This window comes from Bos grunniens, chromosome 23, assembly GCF_055505025.1.
Source record: "Bos grunniens cultivar Pamir isolate PY7600 chromosome 23, Bosgru_T2T1.0, whole genome shotgun sequence".
NCBI lineage: Eukaryota > Metazoa > Chordata > Mammalia > Artiodactyla > Bovidae > Bos > Bos grunniens.
In genome coordinates, this window is record NC_141187.1 from 33,724,829 (window position 1) to 33,744,876 (window position 20,048).

The 20,048-nt window shown below is 41.4% G+C and overlaps 4 protein-coding genes and 1 pseudogene across 6 annotated transcripts in view; 3 read left to right on the forward strand and 2 right to left on the reverse strand.

Annotated features, from left to right (window-relative positions):
- Positions 1-20,048, forward strand: part of SLC17A1 (solute carrier family 17 member 1) — a 249,724-nt gene that overhangs the window by 124,578 nt on the left and 105,098 nt on the right. The window contains exon 15 of one of the 3 annotated variants that reach the window (XM_086369967.1): positions 1,962-3,101. The exons of the other annotated variants lie outside the window; for them this stretch is intronic. The gene's annotated coding sequence lies outside the window, so the exon portion shown is untranslated. Of the gene's footprint in view, positions 1-1,961; positions 3,102-20,048 lie in introns of those variants that run through there. 3 annotated transcript variants of the gene reach the window in all.
- LOC147347582 (histone H2A type 1-A-like) lies at positions 3,398-3,971 on the reverse strand (annotated as a pseudogene).
- LOC147347583 (histone H2B type 1-A) lies at positions 3,943-4,767 on the forward strand. Its single transcript, XM_086370003.1, has one exon. It carries the CDS (start codon positions 4,252-4,254, stop codon positions 4,633-4,635), a length of 384 nt encoding a protein of 127 aa, XP_086226129.1. The 5' UTR covers positions 3,943-4,251; the 3' UTR covers positions 4,636-4,767.
- On the reverse strand, positions 7,387-7,949 carry LOC147347584 (histone H2B type 1-A-like). Its single transcript, XM_086370004.1, has one exon. It carries the CDS (start codon positions 7,947-7,949, stop codon positions 7,398-7,400), a length of 552 nt encoding a protein of 183 aa, XP_086226130.1. The 3' UTR covers positions 7,387-7,397.
- On the forward strand, positions 8,004-9,401 carry H2AC1 (H2A clustered histone 1). The gene has a single exon (XM_086370001.1). The coding sequence runs from the start codon at positions 8,004-8,006 to the stop codon at positions 8,547-8,549; it is 546 nt and encodes a 181-aa protein (XP_086226127.1). The 3' UTR covers positions 8,550-9,401.

Sequence of the window (20,048 nt, forward strand, 5' to 3'; positions counted from 1 at the left end):
GCCGTTACATATAAACAGTATCCTTTTAGTGAACAAAAGCAATGGGAAGCAAAAATTCATCAAAGGTTAAACAAAGTGAAAGAAGCAGATCCAACTGGAGTGCCAATTGGCTCTTCCCTGTAACACTTCCAGCAATGGCATATTATTTCTGAAAACCTTTTAAAGTTATTAGCGTGCATGTGTATTTCTGAGAGTAATTTTGCTCACATAAGTGTATTTTTTAATGTGAATTGTAATTTAAAGAAGAAACCCACTCTGCTGCATTGCTTCCCTCGTGGCTTAGCTGGTAAAGAATCTGCCTGTAATGGGGGAGACCTGGGTTCGATCCCTGGGTTGGGAAGATACCCTGGAGAAGGGAAAGGCTACCCACTCCAGTCTTCTGGCCTGGAGAATTCCATGGACACAGTCCATGGGGTCACGAAGAGTCAGGACTTGACTGATTTTCACTTGCACTTTCTACTGCATTGGATGTACATTTGTGTGTTTGAATTCTATCAGTGCTGTTGTCCCAGCTTAGCTGTTGTATGACAGTACTCACAGCATAGGCAGTTTCCCCTGTTTTGTGTGGTAGACTGTTTAGAGCATGATTGCTCACTTAACCCCTCAGCTCCTCATGTACCCACTTAAGTAGAGGCACTTATTTCCACTTCAGGCTTTAGCATCAAGCCTCATTTTTCCTTGTTTCACCTGATTCTTTTATCTTTCACCCCCCATTCTCTCCAATTTTTCCACTGTCCAATTCTGGTGGAGTATGAATTCTTTTCCTAAGTATTTGCTGTGGCTTTCTGAAATTATAAATGAAAAACAGCTATCACGTACCGAAGAAGCCTGATTTCATTTTACTCATTAAAAAACAGTTTGCACAAACTGAGATTAACACCAGCATTTTGAAGTAGTTATAGGTAACATTACACTGAATATAAATGACCTATGAAATGGTATTTTTTTGAAACTTGACCACAGCTCCTTCTCTGAAAGATGACACCTAATTTTATTTTCCTTCTTTTGCTACAGCAGAATTCTCTTAATATCTCTTTAATGATTTGTCTAACATAGTCCAGAATAATATTAAAATATAGTGATAAGAAAAAGTCTGCTAACAGTAATCACTAGTTTTCCACTAAGAAACAAAAACTATTCAGTTAAACATACTAGCAAATGTTAAGTGCCTCCTGAGTTTAACATAAGACTTTATTTTCCCTTTGTTTGGTTTTATTCAGTGTTGAAAACAGACTTACATTCTTGTTTGGTAATCTTGTTAATGTGTTGCCAAAGTTAGTTATTCATATTTAATGGAGGTTTATGGATTATTTAAAATTTATATTGCACTGCATTTAGTAGCATGCTTTCTTCATTAAATTTTATCATATTTCTTCAAAAATATAAAATGAAACTTTTTTTTCACAATTTAGAACCATTTTATTAACCATAGATTTATCTTTTCCTTAAATGTAGAAGAACACACTCTTGGAAGCCTCATCTTTGAGGATGGTAGCTCATTGATGACTTGTTTTCCCCATTTATCTTAGTCCTCACTGCTTTCTAGGTTTAATTTAAGCAATTTATAATTTTTCATAAACTCTTACATTTCATCAGAATTTTTTAATATGTTAACATAGGTTTTTAAAAACTATATTAGAATTTTTAAACACTGTAATTCTATGTATAGGTTTGGGTCTACTTTTATAGACAAAAATAATGTTCAAAACCTTTTTAACTTTGCAGTTGTTTAAGGAATTTTCAAGTTATAAACATGTAGATGTTTGTTTTGTGTTGTGTTTGGAAATTTTTAAAAATCATTTCTTAATTTTTTAATTGGAGGATAACTACTTTACAATGTTGTGTTAGTTATGCTGTACAAAATGTGAATCAGCTGTAAGTATACATATATCCCCTCTCTCTTGACCCTCCCTCCCTGAAAATTTTTTATATGAGAGATGAAATTTTTCCTGCCATTTCAGAGAACAAAGGATATCACAGTCATCAGCAGTTGCAGTCACCACAGATGGTTGATGAGCCCTAGGAGGACTCAGGAGAAGGCAATGGCACCCCACTCCAGTACTCTTGCCTGGAAAATCCCATGGATGGAGGAGCCTGGAAGGCTGCAGTCCATGGGGTCGCTGAGGGTCGGACACCACTGAGCGACTTCACTTTCACTTTTCACTTTCATGCATTGGAGAAGGAAATGGCAACTCACTCCAGTGTTCTTGCCTGGAGAATCCCAGGGACGGGGGAGCCTGGTGGGCTGCCATCTATGGGGTCACACAGAGTCGGACACGACTGAAGTAACTCAGCAGCAGCAGCAGGAGGACTCAGGAAGGAAAGAATACCTGCCATCTAACAGCCATCATACTGCAGCCACACCCTACAGTGAGCCCTGAGGAAGCTTAGGATATGGGGGGAAAATGGGATACTGGCCCCAGAAAGCTGAGGTATATATCAAAGGAATGATTTCATTGAGCCCAGGCCATTGCAACTTCCCATGTATAGAAAAGGGCTAACTTCCTTAACTTGAGATATCTGGTTTCCTTTAATAATTTTTAATGTTCAGATTACATGCCCTTTGTTGCAAAACTTTATATAACCTGGCTCCTCCCCATATAACCTGGCTCCTCCCCTCCTCTCCTGGAGCAGTTCTCTCAGGGTTACTTGAGATGCTGTCTCCAGGGCATGAAGTCCTAAAAAGTCCCACCAAATAAAACATAACTCTCAACTTTTAGGTTTCAAATATTTCTTAAGTTGACAGATGCTTTCATTTTCATACAAGAATTTTGAATTTGGCTGCTTTCCTGTTTGTCAGTTGTCTCTGTGGGTGTTTACTCATATGCAGTGCTACAGATCAACAAAATATTTTGCTTCACTTTCAGTGGTTAAATCTGTTGAATTCAGTGCCTACTGTTTCTGAATAATTGGTGGTAGAAAGCTGTTTTGTCATATTACTTACCAAGTGTAATATCGATATTAGTATTTTACCATCAAAATGGTATGTCAAAATAAAAAATCTTATCCCATACTTTAAGAAATCAACCTATTTATACTGTTTTTCACGTAAAATTACCTGTCAAATAGTTACGTCTCGTTTTTTGGCTTGACATGTCCACAGCTTTCAGGATATAGAATCATCCTAGAACTCTTGGAAATCCCTTACTAAAAGGCATTTGAGAGAAAAAGCTGCCGTGATCCATGTTGGTTTGCTAGTTGCTTGGCTGACATTCTCTCCAAACATAAAGGGTTAAGCTAAAACTTGCTCTTTTCCCCAAGGAGAATGGAATCTCTAACCCGCCCACTCCCCTAACTCCCCCAACACCTCCCCCCACCACCTCCCCCACTCCCCGCCCACCAGGAGCCTCCTCTGTCTATTCCCAAAATATAAAAATATTTACTCAAGATCACGAGCTTTGTGGGCCAGTTCTGTATTGCTAGTCGATCAGTTAGTTGATTTTTTTTTTTATAAACCTAAGCTCTTTCTCAGAAATTGTAAGTGGCTCTGAAAAGAGCCCTTGGTTTCAGTTTGGTACTTTTCCAACTCTCTTCAGACGTTCAGGTCGTTTGCTTAGCTTTACAACTTGGGAGGTGTTACTTGCACTGGACCTTGTGGTGGTGACTCTCAGTCTTCTTGGGCAGCAGCACAGCCTGAATGTTGGGCAGGACACCGCCCTGCGCGATGGGCACACCGCCCAGCAGCTTGTTGAGCTCCTCTTCATTACGGATAGCTAACTGCAGGTGACGCAGGATGATGCGTGTCTTCTTGTTGTCTCTGGCCACATTGCCCGCCAGCTCCAGGATCTTGGCCATCAGGTACTCCAGCACCGCTGCCAGGTACACAGGTGCACCAGCCCCAACGCGTTCTGCATAGTTGCCTTTTCTGAGCAGGCGGTGAACTCGGCCCACAGGAACTGCAGGCCCGCTCTGGAAGTCCAGGTTTTGGCCTTAGCACATACTTTACCACCCTGCCTTCCACGACCAGACATAACTAAAGATGCAGACTGGTTATAACGGAAAATGTTACCGTTAGGGCAGGTGCGGGGGGTTGTTTATAGTCTCAGGTAGGTTGCGATTCGCTATCTGATTGGCTGATACTCTTGTATCACGTCAGAGTACGTTACTGGAATCACTTCATTTACATACACACACCCATTATCCAATCAGATGTGAGCTGCCCAACAGGGCATCTGAGCGCCGTACCTATAAATACCACCGTTGCGTTGAGTCAGTGCCAGTCTTTTGCCATCTAGGAGTTGTGTGTCTACCATGCCAGAGCTGACTACAAAGGGCACTACCATTTCTAAAAAAGGCTTCAAGAAAGCTGTAACTAAAACCCAGAAAAAGGAAGGGAAAAAGCGGAAGAGATGTCGGAAAGAGAGCTATTCAATTTACATCTACAAGGTGCTGAAGCAAGTTCATCCAGATACGGGCATCTCTTCAAAGGCCATGAGCATCATGAATTCGTTTGTCAGTGACATTTTCGAGCGCGTCGCAGGCGAGGCGTCGCGCCTGGCTCATTATAACAAGCGCTCCACTATCACGTCCAGGGAAATCCAAACGGCTGTACGCCTGCTGCTGCCTGGGGAGCTGGCCAAGCACGCGGTGTCTGAGGGCACCAAGGCTGTCACCAAGTACACCAGCTCAAAGTAAAGTTTCGGCCATCAGACGACCTTTGTAAACCCAAAGGCTCTTTTAAGAGCCACTTAAGTTTCTAAAGGGCTGTAGGCTTTTTGTTTGGCTGGTTAATATATGCGGGCAGGCTCTTATCACTAGAGTGAAAAATGATTAACATCTGTTTAATTTCACTCCCCATCTGTAATATGGTTAAGCAGGTAATTTGCTAGTCACATGTGACTAGTAGTGAAGTCCCTGATCTCAAGACATTCAAAGAAAGGAGCTCTCGAAATGTGTTTTCATGGAGGTTTTATGGTTGAGTGCCATGAGGAACATGGCTTGACCTTCTCTCGTATGTCTATTTCAAGTTTGTTTTAAATCGGGTGTTAGTGAAAGGGACCTGAAAACTGGAAAGATTAAGATAGTAGCCACGTCTGATATGGGAGCATTAAGGCTATTTTGCTGCTTTGCATTTTCTGCATTGTGTGAAAATTCTGGATTAGGTCAGATGCCCTACAGCTGCTGAAATTTAAAGTTCCTGAGTTTCTTGGTCTGGTGATGTCATCTGGAAAATATTAAAATTAACATTTTATTGTTTGTATTTAGAAATTTAAGAGGATGTATATAGGATCAGGAAGATCACCTGGAGAAGGGAAAGGATACCCACTCCAGTATTCTGGCCTAGAGAATTCCAAGAACTGTAAGTCCATGGGGTCGCAAAGAGGAGGACATGACTGAGCAACTTTCATTGTCACTTTCATATAGGATCAACTAGACTTTCACAGGAAATACAATAAAAGCTAAGACAGATGACATAGAAATCAGATGGCAGAATTCTGCTAACAATACAGTTGGGATCAGATAACTGAATCTTCATTAGCTGTTAGACTAATGATTTTAAGATTCCTTCATGGGGAAAGCCAGTTCTGCAGCCACAGAATACTGCAGTTACTGGGGTATCCCACTCAATTCATGCAAGTTTATCTGCTCTTGACACCATCTTGATCATCAGTTGTTTTTTTTTTTCCCACTGAATTTCTCTCATTACTTCTGCTATTAGTCCTCTAGTGTAATTTTGAAGAATTTGTAGTGGGTCAAATGATAACTAATCTCTTCAGAATGAATTTCTCATTAGGAAAGTCCACTTATTAGCTTCCTAGGGCAGCTACAATTACCAAAAACTGGTTGATATAAAACAAATATATTTTCATTGTTTTGAAGGCCAAGAAGCCCAGTATCAGTGTCAGTAGGGCTGGTTCTTTGTGGAGGCACCAAAGAAGAGTCTGTTCTATTTATATGTCTCTTACCTGGCCTCTGGTGGCAGCTGACAATCTTTGGTGTTCCTTGGCTTTGCAGCTGCACCACTCCAACCTCTGCCTGCCTCAGTTTTCATATGGTCCTCTACTTTGCAGCTCTGATGCCCCTCTCCCTTTTCTCACAAGGATACCCTAAATTTTACCAGGATGATCTCAAAATTCTTAACTATACCCTATTTCCAAATAAACCTCACATTTAGGCATCAGGTTAAGACTTGGACATATCTTCTTGCAGGACATAGTTCAGCCTATTACACTTCACATATTACCAAACAAATCTTAAGGTTTAGCTTAACCTTAACTCACAAAATTTACATCACACTATCTGGATAGAAGTATTATAGAGTAAATTAAAGAGAATACAAAGCCTTCCTTAGGCACTGAATTATCTCGCTCATTCATAGTCAACTGAAATGACTTTGTGTGCTTGTGTCTGCCTCACTAAACTACAATGGAAACAATGAGAGTAAGGACCTCCTCTCTTTCTTACATACACATGCACACACACAATCAGTGAATGTTTGAAGACTGAAGAAAAGGGAAACAAATTTTAAAAACTTTTTTGGAAAACAAAGTAAACAACAAAATTCAGTCACCTGTCCGTGACTTGCCCTGAAGAGTTAACAATGTCGTCCTGCCAGAACCATGCAGTTTCCTAGTCAATTTTGGGTAGCCAGGTTGTTGGATTACAATATAGGTGATGGCAGTATTCCCACATTCCAGGGGTAATGGGCACGGAAACAGCATATAAGGGTGTGGCATTAGAGCAAAAAAAGCCTACATGCTTACCTTTAGAGTTAGGCTGGCCCAGAGGATCCCAACTTCCTTAGGCACCAACAGTGGAAGAAAGCTACCCTTAATGTGTTAATGTTCTGTTCCTTTTATCACACTCCCTTTCTAGATCTCTGCACAGCTTTGGGCCCTTCATAGAAAGGTTTTTTTTTGTTTTTTTTTTTTTTTAAGTCATTCATAGAAACGAAAACCCAAATAGTCTATTATTCCGAGAAACTTATGTTGTATACCATCAAGTTTTTCTGAATTTATTGGGGCCTTTTGAGGACACTGGTAACAGTAACACCTGTGTTTAACCGAAGAGTACTTAACTATCAATCCTAGTACTCACTGAAATCTCTCAATCCCAACTCTTTGCAACTCCAGGACTGTAGCCCACCAGGCTCCTCTGTCCACGGAATTCTCCAGGCAATAATTAGGTATCCATTCCCTTCTCCAGGGGATGGAACTCAAGCCTTCCCCACTGCAAGCGAAGTCTTTTGTCATCTGAACCCCCAGGGAATGCCAAGAATTCGGGAGTGGGTAGCCTTCGCTTTCACCAGAGGAACATTCCGGACCCAGGAATTGAACCGGGGTATTCCACAGATCTTTACTAGCTAGCTACTGTAAAGTGAGCCCAGCTTTTTCAAGTGTGTTAGGTGGCTCTGAAAAGAGCCTTTGGGTTGTTGAAAAGTGGTTATTTTCACAAGCTTACTTGGAGCTGGTGTATTTGGTAACAGCCTTGGTACCTTCGGACACGGCGTGCTTAGCCAATTCCCCAGGCAGGAGCAGGCGCACAGCTGTCTGGATCTCTCTGGATGTGATGGTTGAACGCTTGTTATAATGTGCCAGGCGCGACGCCTCACCAGCAATACGCTCAAAGATGTCAGTGACAAAGGAATTCATAATGCTCATAGCTTTTGATGAGATGCCGGTATCCGGGTGAACTTGTTTTAAGACTTTGTAGATGTATATTGAATAGCTCTCTTTTCTGCATCTCCTGCGCTTTTTCCCTTCTTTCTTCTGAGTTTTAATAACAGCTTTTTTGAACCCTTTCTTGGAGATAGTAGCACCCTTTGAAGACAACTCCGGCATGGCTAGTGTCAGCAGCTCTTCAGTGTCATCAGTTCTTCTTAGCGTTAGCAGCTCTTCACTGTTTAAACAGCCTTTTATAGTATGAACAGCTCGCAGTAGAAAAAGCAACTCCACACGCCGAATGATCAAAAACGTTTTGTGGGTGGAAAGAGTGGTATTTATAGGCATGTACTGAAGTGACGTGTCAAGAGGCCAACGTCTGATTGGATACCTGGGAGTGTCATGTATGTAAATGAGGCAATTCGCTTGAGCTTTGCTGATTGGCTAGATGGCCATCAGCCAATCAGAAAGCAAAGCACAACCTACCGTCAGGCTATAAATAGGTCCAGTAAGTTTGGTCTGTTTTTGTATGCATTATCACCAGCTTTTTACAAAGTTATGTTGGGTCACAAGAAGCAAGATGGCAAGGCGCATGCTAAGACCAAAAGTCGCTCTTCCAGAGCAGGTTTGCACTTTCCCGTGGGCAGGATCTACCGCCTGCCCCACAAGGGCAACTGTGCCGAGCGCGTTGGGGCAGGTGCGCCAGTATACTTGGCAGCGGTGTTGGAGTACTTAATGGCTGAGATCTTAGAATCAGCAGATAATGCATCACATGACAAGAAGAAGACCCGCATCATTCCTTGCCACTTGCAGCTGGCCATCCATAATGAGGAGCTCAACAAGCTGCTGGGCGGTGTGACTATTCAGGGTTGCGTCCTGCCCAAAATCCAGCCTGTGCTGCTACCCAAAAAGACCGGGAGCCGCCATCACAAAGTACAGAGCAAGTAGTCATAGTGCAGAATGCTAGTGAGCAATTCTAATATCTGGTGAAAGGACAGCAACCAAAGGCTCTTTTCAGAGCCATTCAAATATATCAGTGAGGGCTGTGACCTAGACTGGGCCTGTAAATTGCAATTTTCCAGCAATAGGCTGCCGAAAATCTCCAATAACCACAACTTTTGTACTATGAAAGTATTTGAATGTTCATTCTAATACCTGAGGTTCCTTGAAGCTGTTTCCTTGTGGGCCCTCAAGATGCTTATCAGGTAAGAGGAGCAAAGCTTCTTTCTAATACCTTTTTATGGCTCATTTTGGTGAGTATTTGACAATCTCTGACTTAACACATGCCGAGAAAATGTCTTAAAATGTAATGTCCATCAAAAACCTTAATGGCATTATGTGGGGGAGTGAGGGATACTAGTATCTCTAGAAGTAGAAATGTATCACATGATGTGTCATTGAAATTATTACAGAGTTTTGGTCAGATTTTTCAAGAGATTTAGCCTCTGCAAAACAGTGCCTTCACTTGATCTGTATTATAAACACCAAGAAAAATTGGAAAGCAAACGAACGATTGTCAGACTTACAGAAGATTCAGCAGTTTGCCCTATTCCAAGGAGAAAGTCACTGGTTATTTTTTTGTAAGTCAATTTAGACACTTAGCTACACGTAAGACAGACAGGTACAAAGAAAAGTATAGAGTTAGGGTAAGAAAAGATGAAAGTAAACTTCCATATGTTGATGAAGGACAATCAAGTTATGAAAAAGCCTATCAGGTCTTGAATTAATGTACGTAGATAAGACATGCGATTGAGGAGGGCACAAAAGGAAGGGGAATTTTTGAAAACTGAAAAGGAAAAAGGAAATTCATAGATACATTGAACAAAACTAGATTATGTTTAGAACATGGTATTAAAAACTTTAAAATGAAATATTAAAATCCAAGAATGCTGATGTGATTGGCTTAAATGAGGGATATGTGAAAATTTTCCGAAACAGAAGAATTCCAAATAAAATAGATGGTCCTCCATCAAGCAGCTGGAACTTAACTCCCCAGACTTAAAGTGGAGCATGCAAAAGCCAGGAAGAATGCAGTGACTTTACAGAAACCTGGAACACTGCCTCAGATGATGAGTGTTAACATAAGTGATAAACCACGTTGTTTGTGTGTGCTCTTAATACGATGTGTTGAGAAGGGCAATTCACTCATCTAGTCTTCCAACAACCCATAATCTCAGCCTAAACATGAGAAAAGCATCAGACAAATCCAAATTGAGGAACATTCTTTAGAATATGAGTCTTCAAAATTACCAGGGTCATTAAACACAGGGAAATTCTGAGAAACTGTCAGCCCAGAGCAGTTAAGGAGACATTATAAGTAAATGCCATATAAAACAACCTGGGGATTAATCAGCACATAATTTATAGTCAGCATCCATCCCTATTCAAGGTTCCTTCACATCCACAGATGCAACGATAGATTGCATAGCACTGTAATGTTTACTATTGAAAAGTATCTGCGTACAAATTCAAACTCGAATTGCACAAGAGTCAACTCTATTTTGTATTGGATCCTGGGACAGAAAAACGCTGGACTGGAAGAAACACAAGCTGGAATCAAGATTGCCGGGAGAAATATCAATAACCTCAGATATGCAGATGACACCACCCTTATGGCAGAAAGTGAAGAGGAACTCAAAAGCCTCTTGATGAAAGTGAAAGAGGAGAGTGAAAAAGTTGGCTTAAAGCTCAACATTCAGAAAACGAAGATCATGGCATCCAGTCCCATCACTTCACGGGAAATAGATGGAGAAACAGTGTCAGACTTCATCTTTTTGGGCTCCAAAATCACTGCAGATGGTGACTGCAGCCATGAAATTAAAAGACGCTTACTCCTTGGAAGAAAAGTTATGATCAACCTCGATAGCATGTTGAAAAGCAGAGACATTACCAACAAAGGTCCGTCTAGTCAAGGCTGTGGTTTTTCCTGTGGTCATGTATGGATTTGAGAGTTGGACTGTGAAGAAGGCTGAACGCCGAAGAATTGATGCTTTTGAACTGTGGTATTGGAGAAGACTCCTGAGAGTCCCTTGGATTGCAAGGAGATCCACCCAGTCCATTCTAAAGGAGATCAGCCCTGGGTGTTCTTTGGAAGGAATGATGCTAAAGCTGAAACTCCAGTACTTTGGCCACCTCATGCGAAGAGTTGACTCATTGGAAAAGACTCTGATGCTGGGAGGGATTGGGGGCAGGAGGAAAAGGGGACGACAGAGGATGAGATGGCTGGATGGCATCACCGATTCAATGGACATGAGTTTGAGTGAACTCCAGGAGTTGGTGATGGACAGGGAGGCCTGGCGTGCTGCAATTCATGGGGTAGCAAAGAGTCGGACATGACTGAGCGACTGAACTGAGTGAAATCCAAACAAAATTTAGAGTTTAACTCACAGTAAAGTGCCAGTGTTAGCTCTAGCTTGTGACAAATGCATAAATGTTCACAATAGAGGAAACAGAGGTATATGGGAACTATCTTTATAACTTTTATGTTAAATCTAAAATTACTCCAAGTTAGAAAGCTTATTGAAAAAAGAAATAAACACCTTTTTTTAAATTAAATTAGGGAAGAGTCCCAAACCCATAAATGAAGAAATTTTAGTAGACTCAACTCTTAAGCAGAAAGCATGAGTAGCTCTGAAAAGAACCTCTGGTTTTCAGATGTGTCCTTGTAAAAGCTCTCTTATAGGTGTTTTATTTGGTGACAAGACGTAGTGCCTTGCACACAGTGTAATTGGCAGATTCCCCAGGCATCAACGGGCAGTAGCTCTCTGGAATTCCCTGTAGCGGATAGTCAGTCTATTGTAATGAGCCGGGCAGATGGATTCACCAGCAATGTGCTCAAAAGTCAAAAACAAGTTCAGTATTCACATAAAGATCCCAGTGTTGGGGTGAACCTGCTTTAAGACCTACCTTGTGGACCTTAAGTGTAATAGCACTGTCTGTGACATCTCTGGTGCTTCTTGCCTTTCTTTTCATCTTAATGGTGGCTACTTGGAGCCTTTCTTGGCCATGACAGCAAACTTTGGGAAAGACTGGGAAATAGGAGACACAGCCATCAGCTACCTTGAGAAAAGAAAAATAGCAGGTTGCAAAGCCACAGAGCTTATTTCTATACTGTGTATTCAAATAAGGCATTGAATAAACTCAGTTTCTGATTGGAATAAAAGGAAGAGGCAAATGAATGCAAATAAGATGTGCTGTGCTGTGCTGAGTTGCTCACTTATGTCCGACTGTTTGCGATCCCATGGATTGTCACCTGCTAGCCTCCTCTTTCCGTGGAATTCTCCAGACAAGAATTCTTGAGTGGGTAGCCATTCCTTTCTCCAGGGTATCTTCCCAACTCATAGATCCCAGGTCTCCACATTGGAGGTGGATTCTTTACTGTGAGAACCACCAGGGAAGCCACAAATAAGGTATCTCAGATCAACTCTGATTGGATAGTACTCCTACTTATATCAACCACTCAGAAAGCAGAAGGCTATCACCTAGGGCCTTGCTCAAGAGCATTTGAATGGGGGTTCCTGCTGTTGCTCTATTTTGTCAATTTCAGTCTCAGGTTCTTTTGCTAGAGACTGATTTAATTAAAGTTTAAGTTTCCAAAGGAATGGATCTGGCCCAGTTTGAATTATATGTCCACTCACTGTCCATCAGTAGTAGTCAGAGGAGAATTTGAAAACAATGCATTGGAATTAACACATTAATGTATTAGGAGGATTATTTATTTTCAGTTTCCCTGATGATGAACAGTATTTGTTTATACTTGTCTTTTAAAAACCCTGTCCTCTGGCCAAAAGTGGTTCTTAGCTATCATTTGAGCAAGTGAAAGTGACTCATTGCTATTCAAGTTATTCGCCTGATATAATTTGTTTGGTTTTTTTTTTCTTTTTTTAATGGTAAGGTGAGGCATTATTTCATGTTTGGTGGGTTTGTTTTTGTTTTTTACCTCCTGGTTTTAAAGACTACCATTATGTAAGTACTTTTTGTCAAATGGTAAAAGTTGCCTTTTGTACTTTTCAGCATCAACCTATGGGTTCTCTTTTTTCAAATGCACTTCTTAATACTTTTTCCCATTATAATGAAGTCCTATTTGAGTACAGGAAATTAAAAGGTTATATAGAATATCTGTAAACAATGTGAATATATGTTTAAGGTGACATGTCCCTTGATTTTTTCAAATCTCTTATAGATTTTACACATATTTAATGGGGTTTATATCCCAGTGCCCTTCTTTTTTATTTTATTGTAGGGGCATATTAAAGAAGTATTTTTATAATGTTTTATAACTTTTTTATAGATAGAAACTTACTGTTTTATACTGTAATTTTGTATTTAGCTTTCTTATTGAATTCTGTCACTTACATTTTCTAGCTTTTTTTTCCTTAAGGTTTTCAAGTAGGCAAGAAAATCATATAATGTCACTCCTATAATTTTCAATAGTTAACTTTCTTGGCTAAAGCAATTGTCTAATAGTTGGGAATGATGATAAATAAAAGTGGTGACTGGGGGTTTTCTCCTCTTACTGATAGTTATAATCAGAATGATCTGATACTGGTACAGTTCTTGGATAGTTTCTCCTATTTCCTTACCACCCATCCCTCAGGCAATTTGTGTTGTTTGACAGTGACCATTGTACATGTGGACGGTAGACTTACTGGTTCTCAGTTGGTATTTCCCCTCAGTACTGGTTTGATTACTCTAACAGGAAGTATAATTCATAGATAGAGGCTTGCTGAGTTTGACTTTGTAAGACATCAGTGCCCAGTATGGTCTCTGGAATTGGAGAGGCAAAAACCTGTGTTCTCATGGGGGAGAGTGTCCAGGTTCAGCATCAAAAGGACCTTCCTCGCCAGAGGGCAAGAAGAGACTGAAAAAAGAAGTGGACCACTCCAGATTAATGGGTGGCAGTTTTAATAAGCAAGGGAGCTTATGTGCGAGGCTTGTCTTGTGCAGCTACAAGACAAGCCAATCCCTGCACCTGTCCACCAGAATCTTGTTTATATAGCAGTCTTAACAGGGTTAGCCAGGAATATAGTCCAGATGGTCTTAGTAACACATTACTCTCTCAAGGCTGCATCCTTGAAGGAGCTCCTAGTTCAGGGACAGTGGGTAGAATGTTCATTTCAAGGATAGGGGAGGATTGAGGAGCCTCCAGTTGCCTGGGTCCAGTTCAAGGGTCAGCTGGTGTGGTCACATCTTCTTGATGACCTCCCTCAACATCTCTCAACTACTGTTAGCTTAGCTATAGGATCTAGCTCCTGCCTACCTCACTGGGCTCTTTTCTTATCATGGTCTCCCATTGTGTTCTCATATCAATACACTTGCAATTCCATGAATTTAATTCACTTTTTGTTTTTTGTCTTTTGTTGTAGCCCCCAAACCCCCAAATGTCCTTCCTGCCCTTCTTTATTTAGTTTCTATAAATCATTCAAGATTATGGTCTTGAAATAATATTTCATTATTTCAATCAATGCTGAAATGTACACCTACAAGCAAATAGCTGTTGCCTCCTTCTGAAATAGTTGCCTTAAACTACTTCTAGATATAGGATTGGATCAAAGAGTGTTGCCTTAAACTACTTCTAGATATAGGATTGGATCAAAGAGTGTACATGATTTTACAGCTTTGTCTGCATATTGTTAAAGTACTCTTCCAAATGGTTACATCCAAAAAACCACAGCAAAGCATGAAAGTATATCTGTTTTATTTTGATCTCAAAGAATTTGGTGTTGCTTAAAGATTTGCTTAAGTGTTAGTGTAAAGTGCTACCATATTATTGTTTTAATTTAGATTTCTTTTTATCATTGGGAGACTGAACATTTTCATTCATATGTGTGTGTGTGTGTATACATACATGCATGCTAAGTCGCTTCAGTTATGTCTGGCTCTTTGCAACCCCATGGACTGCTGCTGCTGCTGCTAAGTCGCTTCAGTCATGTCCGACTCTGTGCAACCCCATAGACGGCAGCCCACCAGGCTCCCCATCCCTGGGATTCTCCAGGCAAGAACCCTGGAGTGGGTTGCCATTTCCTTCTCCCCATGGACTGTAGCCCCCCAAAGCTTCACTGTCCATGGGATTCTCCAGGCAAGAATACTGAAGTGGGTTGCCATGCCCTCCTCCAGGGGATCTTCCCAACCCAGGGATTGAACCTGTGTCTCTTAACGTCTCCTGTATTGGTAGGCAGGTTCTTTTCCACTAGTGCCACCTGGGAAGCCACACACACACACACACACACACACATTTTTTCTTGCCAGTTAGTCTTATCTTGTGAAATGTCTCTTTGGGTCCCTTAAAAAATAATTTAAACAATAAATTCACATTCACTCTTCTCTAACATTATAAAACTTAGGTTATGTTCGACCCTTAATAGAATATTTGTGAAATCTGAAGAAAACAATTTTATGATGTAATCAATAAGAGCCACTTGGAATTTTTAAATTGTCTCTTGACAAACATATTCCTCATTAACTTGAAATGTGGTCACACATGAGTTCCTTTATAAGCAGACAGACTCTTAGCTGACACCAGAGGGAGCCAGTAGGCATGCCACGTGCAAATATATCCAATTTTTAGTGCCTTTCTGAAATGACACTGGAGAAAATGTATAGCGAAATTATGAATACTGTACTTAACAGTCAAAGGGAGAAAAACAGACATCTTGCTTAAAATATGTATTCAGACTTCAACCTTTTGTGATCTAGGAAAGATATAAAATAAGAATGGTGATTAAGAGAACAACTGTAAAACACTCATAAATGTCTTTACAGATCTTGTTTTATTATTTCTGGTTCCTGTGAGCCTGGGAATCAGACAGACCTGCTTCACAGCCCGGCTCTGCTACTTCTAAGATGAGTGATCTTAATCTCTCTGCCCCTCAGTCTCTTCCTTTGCACACTGTATAATAATACCTATCTCACAGGGTTTCTGTGAAGGTTAAATTGTGTATCACATCAATAAAGCATCTGAAGTGAAGTGAAGCCACTCAGTCGTGTCCAACTCTTTGTGACCCTGTGGACTGTAGCCTACCAGGCTTCTCAATCCATGGGATTTTCCAAGCAAGAGTACTGGAATGGATTGCCATTTCCTTCTCCAGGGGATCTTCCTGACCCATGGGATCAAACCCAGGTTTCCCACATTGTAGGCAGACGCTTTACCGTCTGAGCCACTAGGGAAGTCCAATAAAGCATCTGGCACATAGCAAATGGTTCAGATACGTTATTTCTCTTCTTCATCTAGTGCAGAGGTTCTCAACTAGGGGTGATTTTGCCACACAAGGGACATTTGGCAATAGCTGGAGACATTTATGGCTCATGGAGCCTAGGGAATGAAGCCCTAAGTCAGTAAGTATCCTGAGTTTGAGTCCTGGCTCCGCCCCTTTCTGCCTGAGTGATCTGGAAAAAAATGTCTTGATACTCAAACCTCTTTCCCCATCTATAGCATTAAAGGAAGAATCCCTTGTGAGGTTTATGTGGACTTCAGCCATTCAGTGCTTTACAAGCATCACCTGTAATTCTCTCCTTTGCTGAGTCCTGCCTCACAAAGAAGGCCAAGCTTAAAATTTATCACAGAATTACTGTTATATGGCCCTAAGTTGCCAGCAAGAGGCAGGTGAATTCACATTTATTGAACATCTATGATGTGAGGATTCTGTGTTCAACACTTCAAGCCCATTGTTTAAGATGCAAAAATAGAAAATCACTAAAAGGCAGCCAGGGGACTGATCCAAGGAGCTGCCTACTTTTTTGCATTGGACAAGAGTAAGTGACTAAAATGTAACTGATGGCTTCCTAGGCCCTAGAATGTGAAAGTTAATTTAGTTTCTATTTTGTGGTTCACCTGCTCTGCTCATCTCAAAACTTACTTAAAGGAGAAGGCCACAGATGAATGAACTGGATGCCTAGGAAGGGGGAGATAGATTGACATGAGGAAAGGTTGAAGAAAGGAAATCCTCACAGTGGCTCAACGGTAAAGAATCTGCCTGAGATGCAGGTTCGACCCCTGGGTCAGGAAAATACCCTGGAGGAGGGCATGGCAACCCACTTCAGTATCCTTGCCTGGAGAATCCCATGGACAGAGAAGCCTGACAGGCTGTATAGTCCATAGGATCACAAAGAGTCAGACACAACGGAAGTGACTTAGCATGTACAAGGGCTTTTCCTCCAGCAGCAGAGATTCCAGGGCTGAGGACAGAGGTGTAAGTGCATAGCCCTTCTGCTCCCTCCTCCTCTTGGCTTCTCTCTTCTCCTGAGCCCACCATCTCGGTCCATCTACCTGCATATGTCTGGTCTGCATATGGCTACCTGAAGGTTTGCCTCTCCCAGGCTCAAGCTTATCAAGTGTAGCTGATTGTGGTGAACACTGACAGAACTCAAGAAACTCGTGGGCAGCCTGTTTTGAAAAGAAGACTTGGGGCAGGGAGTTGAGCTTTATATTCTCACAGTTAATGAATTTAATCTAGTTTGGGGTGGGGGGGGTCGTGTTTTTCTCAAAAAAAAAAAAAAAGTGTAAATGAAAATATCAAAAAATGGTTCAAGGGACTAGAGAAAATGGGAGTGATTTTGGTTGATTTGACCTTGGGAATACCCAAGCACAAGTTCTGCAGGTGGGGCTGCTGGTTTAGTTCCTGAAGAGTTTTCAACACAGGGTACTTATCCAAGGATAGATGAAAAGATGAGGCAGCCAAGCACAAAGCTTTCTTCACTTATCTGCTTGAGACTCAAGGAGGGTTTTATATTGAGAATCTACATCTGTTAAAGGTCATCACCTATCCTAGGGCATGTGAACCAGGCCTGCCAGCCCCCTGGTGACAGCCTATTTGAGCTAATTGCAGGCTGTCCTCTTCAGCTCTTTTTGACTGAACAAGTGCTGCCTTTTCCACCCCTGGCTTAATTTGGAGTTATCCAAATGCTGTAATCCTGATGCAACAGCTGAGAGTGGTTTTCAGATAATTATGCTGCAAAGCAATATCATTAGCAATATTAGCGCTTGTCGGCAGATTACTATAATTGTGGCTATGGTAATCAGTGCTGACTCAGAATGACACAGATTTTTATAAATAAGACAAAAAAGTGTGTGTCAAGCAAGGATTGCCAGCCATCCTCTCCCTCCCCCATTAAATATACAACAACATTCTCACTCAATTTTACCATCTGCATTTACATAACTAGAGAAATAAAATTTTGTTTTACTGTCTAGGAGAAAATAATCATTATTTTTTGATAGAATGAAGTCAGGCTGCCTCATTATTTAAGCTGACACTGTGCAACAGAGGACAACAATGGAAGGATATGAGGGCAGGTCTCAAATCTCACAGGCAAGACTGGTCTTGTCCTGAGGTGGAGAAGATCACTGCCAATTTGGGGAATTTGGAAAGGCCAGATTCTCCAAATTTATTCTTTCAACTGATGACAGAAGTCTGAAATGCCTTTAGGGACAAAGCCTCTCATACTAGCAACAAGAAATGAGATTGTCTCTAAATAAATTATTTTGCTAAAATGCCCTAACAATTTATGAGCTTATTCTTTCATTATCCCCCACTTCGCAGGTAGCCTGGATACTCAGGTGGTGCTAGTGGTAAAAAACCTGCCTGCCGATGCAGGAGACAGTAAGAGGTGCAGGTGCAGTCCCTGGGTCGGGAAGATCCCCTGGAGGAGGGGCATGGCAACCCACTCCAGTATTCGCCTAGAAAATTCCATGGACAGAGGATTCTGGTGAGGTACAGTCCAAGGGGTCACAAAGAGTCAGACAGGACTGCGCACACAAGCTCCACTTGCATACCTAGCCAGGATAAACCTAATACATCCTGACTCCTGATGCCACCTGACTGTTCTGCACCCCTGGTTTACACTAACATCACAAATGAGTGACACCAGATTCTTCCCTAAGACCTGGGAACAAGGAGAAAATGTGAGAGAAGAATGGATTTCTGAAACAAAGACCCCTCAAAGGGATAATAAAATAAGGATGGAAATAAGTGCCCTGTGAACCATGAAGACAAATTCTGTCACCTCCCACTGGTCCTGAGGACTGACTCTGAGCGATGTTTCCCTCCTTGACTTTGAGAGTGGCGGGAGTCCTGTAGGACTAGAGTCCGAAGTTACAGGAGGCCTGCATTGGGCACATACTTTCGGAAACTAACTCTGCTTTGACTAAATAGGCCCCACCAGACTTCAGAGACCCTAGCCTGGAGAAAAGGGAATCTCAGTGCTTTCTTTTATTGTGGTCATTTTCTTTACATTTTTCTCTTCCCATTTCTCCTCAGATACCTTTCTTTAGTCTTTAATTGACTGGAAACAGTTGCCAGTGAGGAAGAGAAGTATACTGTAAACTATTTGTAGGGGTTCCATATTTGTCCAAAAATTGTTCTCTTGCTTCATATCATGTGGATTATTTTGGCCCCCATTTATTGAGTTAGCCAAAAATGTTGGGTTATTCCATAAAAAAATAAATAAAAATTTGAAGGAGCTTTTGGCCAACCCAATACAATACCTGCCTTGTTCTCCCCAACAAAATTCATGGTATAAAAGATTAAATCAGTTCAGTTCAGTTGAGTTCAGTTCAGTCGCTCAGTTGTGTCCGACTCTTTGCGACCCCATGAATCACAGCACGCCAGGCCTCCCTGTCCATCACCAACTCCCAGAGTTCACCCAGACTCACGTCCATCGAGTCAGTGATGCCATCCAGCCATCTCATCCTCTGTCGTCCCCTTCTCCTCTTGCCCCCAATCCCTCCCAGCATCAGAGTCTTTTCCAATGAGTCAACTCTTCGCATGAGGTGGACAAAGTACTGGAGTTTCAGCTTTAGCATCATTCCTTCCAAAGAAATCCCAAGGCTGATCTCCTTTAGAATGGACTGGTTGGATCTCCTTGCAGTCCAAGGGACTCTCAAGAGTCTTCTCCAACACCACAGTTCAAAAGCATCAATTCTTCGGCGCTCAGCCTTCTTCACAGTCCAACTCTCAAATCCATACATGACCACAGGAAAAACCATAGCCTTGACTAGACGGACCTTTGTTGGCAAAATAATGTCTCTGCTTTTGAATATGCTATCTAGGTTGGTCAAAACTTTCCTTCCAAGGAGTAAGCGTCTTTTAATTTCATGGCTGCAGTCACCGTCTGTAGTGATTTTGGAGCCCAGAAAAATAAAGTCTGACACTGTTGCCACTGTTTCCCCATCTATTTCCCATGAAGTGATGGGACCAGTTGCCATGATCTTAGTTTTCTGAATGTTGAGCTTTAAGCCAACTTTTTCACTCTCCACTTTCACTTTCATCAAGAGGCTTTTTAGTTCCTCTTCACTTTCTGCCTTAAGGGTGGTGTCATCTGCATATCTGAGGTTATTGATATTTCTCCCGGCAATCTTGATTCCAGCTTGTGTTTCTTCCAGTCCAGCGTTTCTCATGATGTACTCTGCATATAAGTTAAATAAACAGGGTAACAATATACAGCCTTGAC

Excerpts from the sequence above, each read along its gene's own strand:
- LOC147347583 (XM_086370003.1), top strand. The coding sequence starts at position 4,252 with ATGCCAGAGCTGACTACAAAGGGCACTACCATTTCTAAAAAAGGCTTC.
- LOC147347584 (XM_086370004.1), bottom strand. The coding sequence starts at position 7,949 with ATGCCTATAAATACCACTCTTTCCACCCACAAAACGTTTTTGATCATT.
- H2AC1 (XM_086370001.1), top strand. The coding sequence starts at position 8,004 with ATGTATGTAAATGAGGCAATTCGCTTGAGCTTTGCTGATTGGCTAGAT.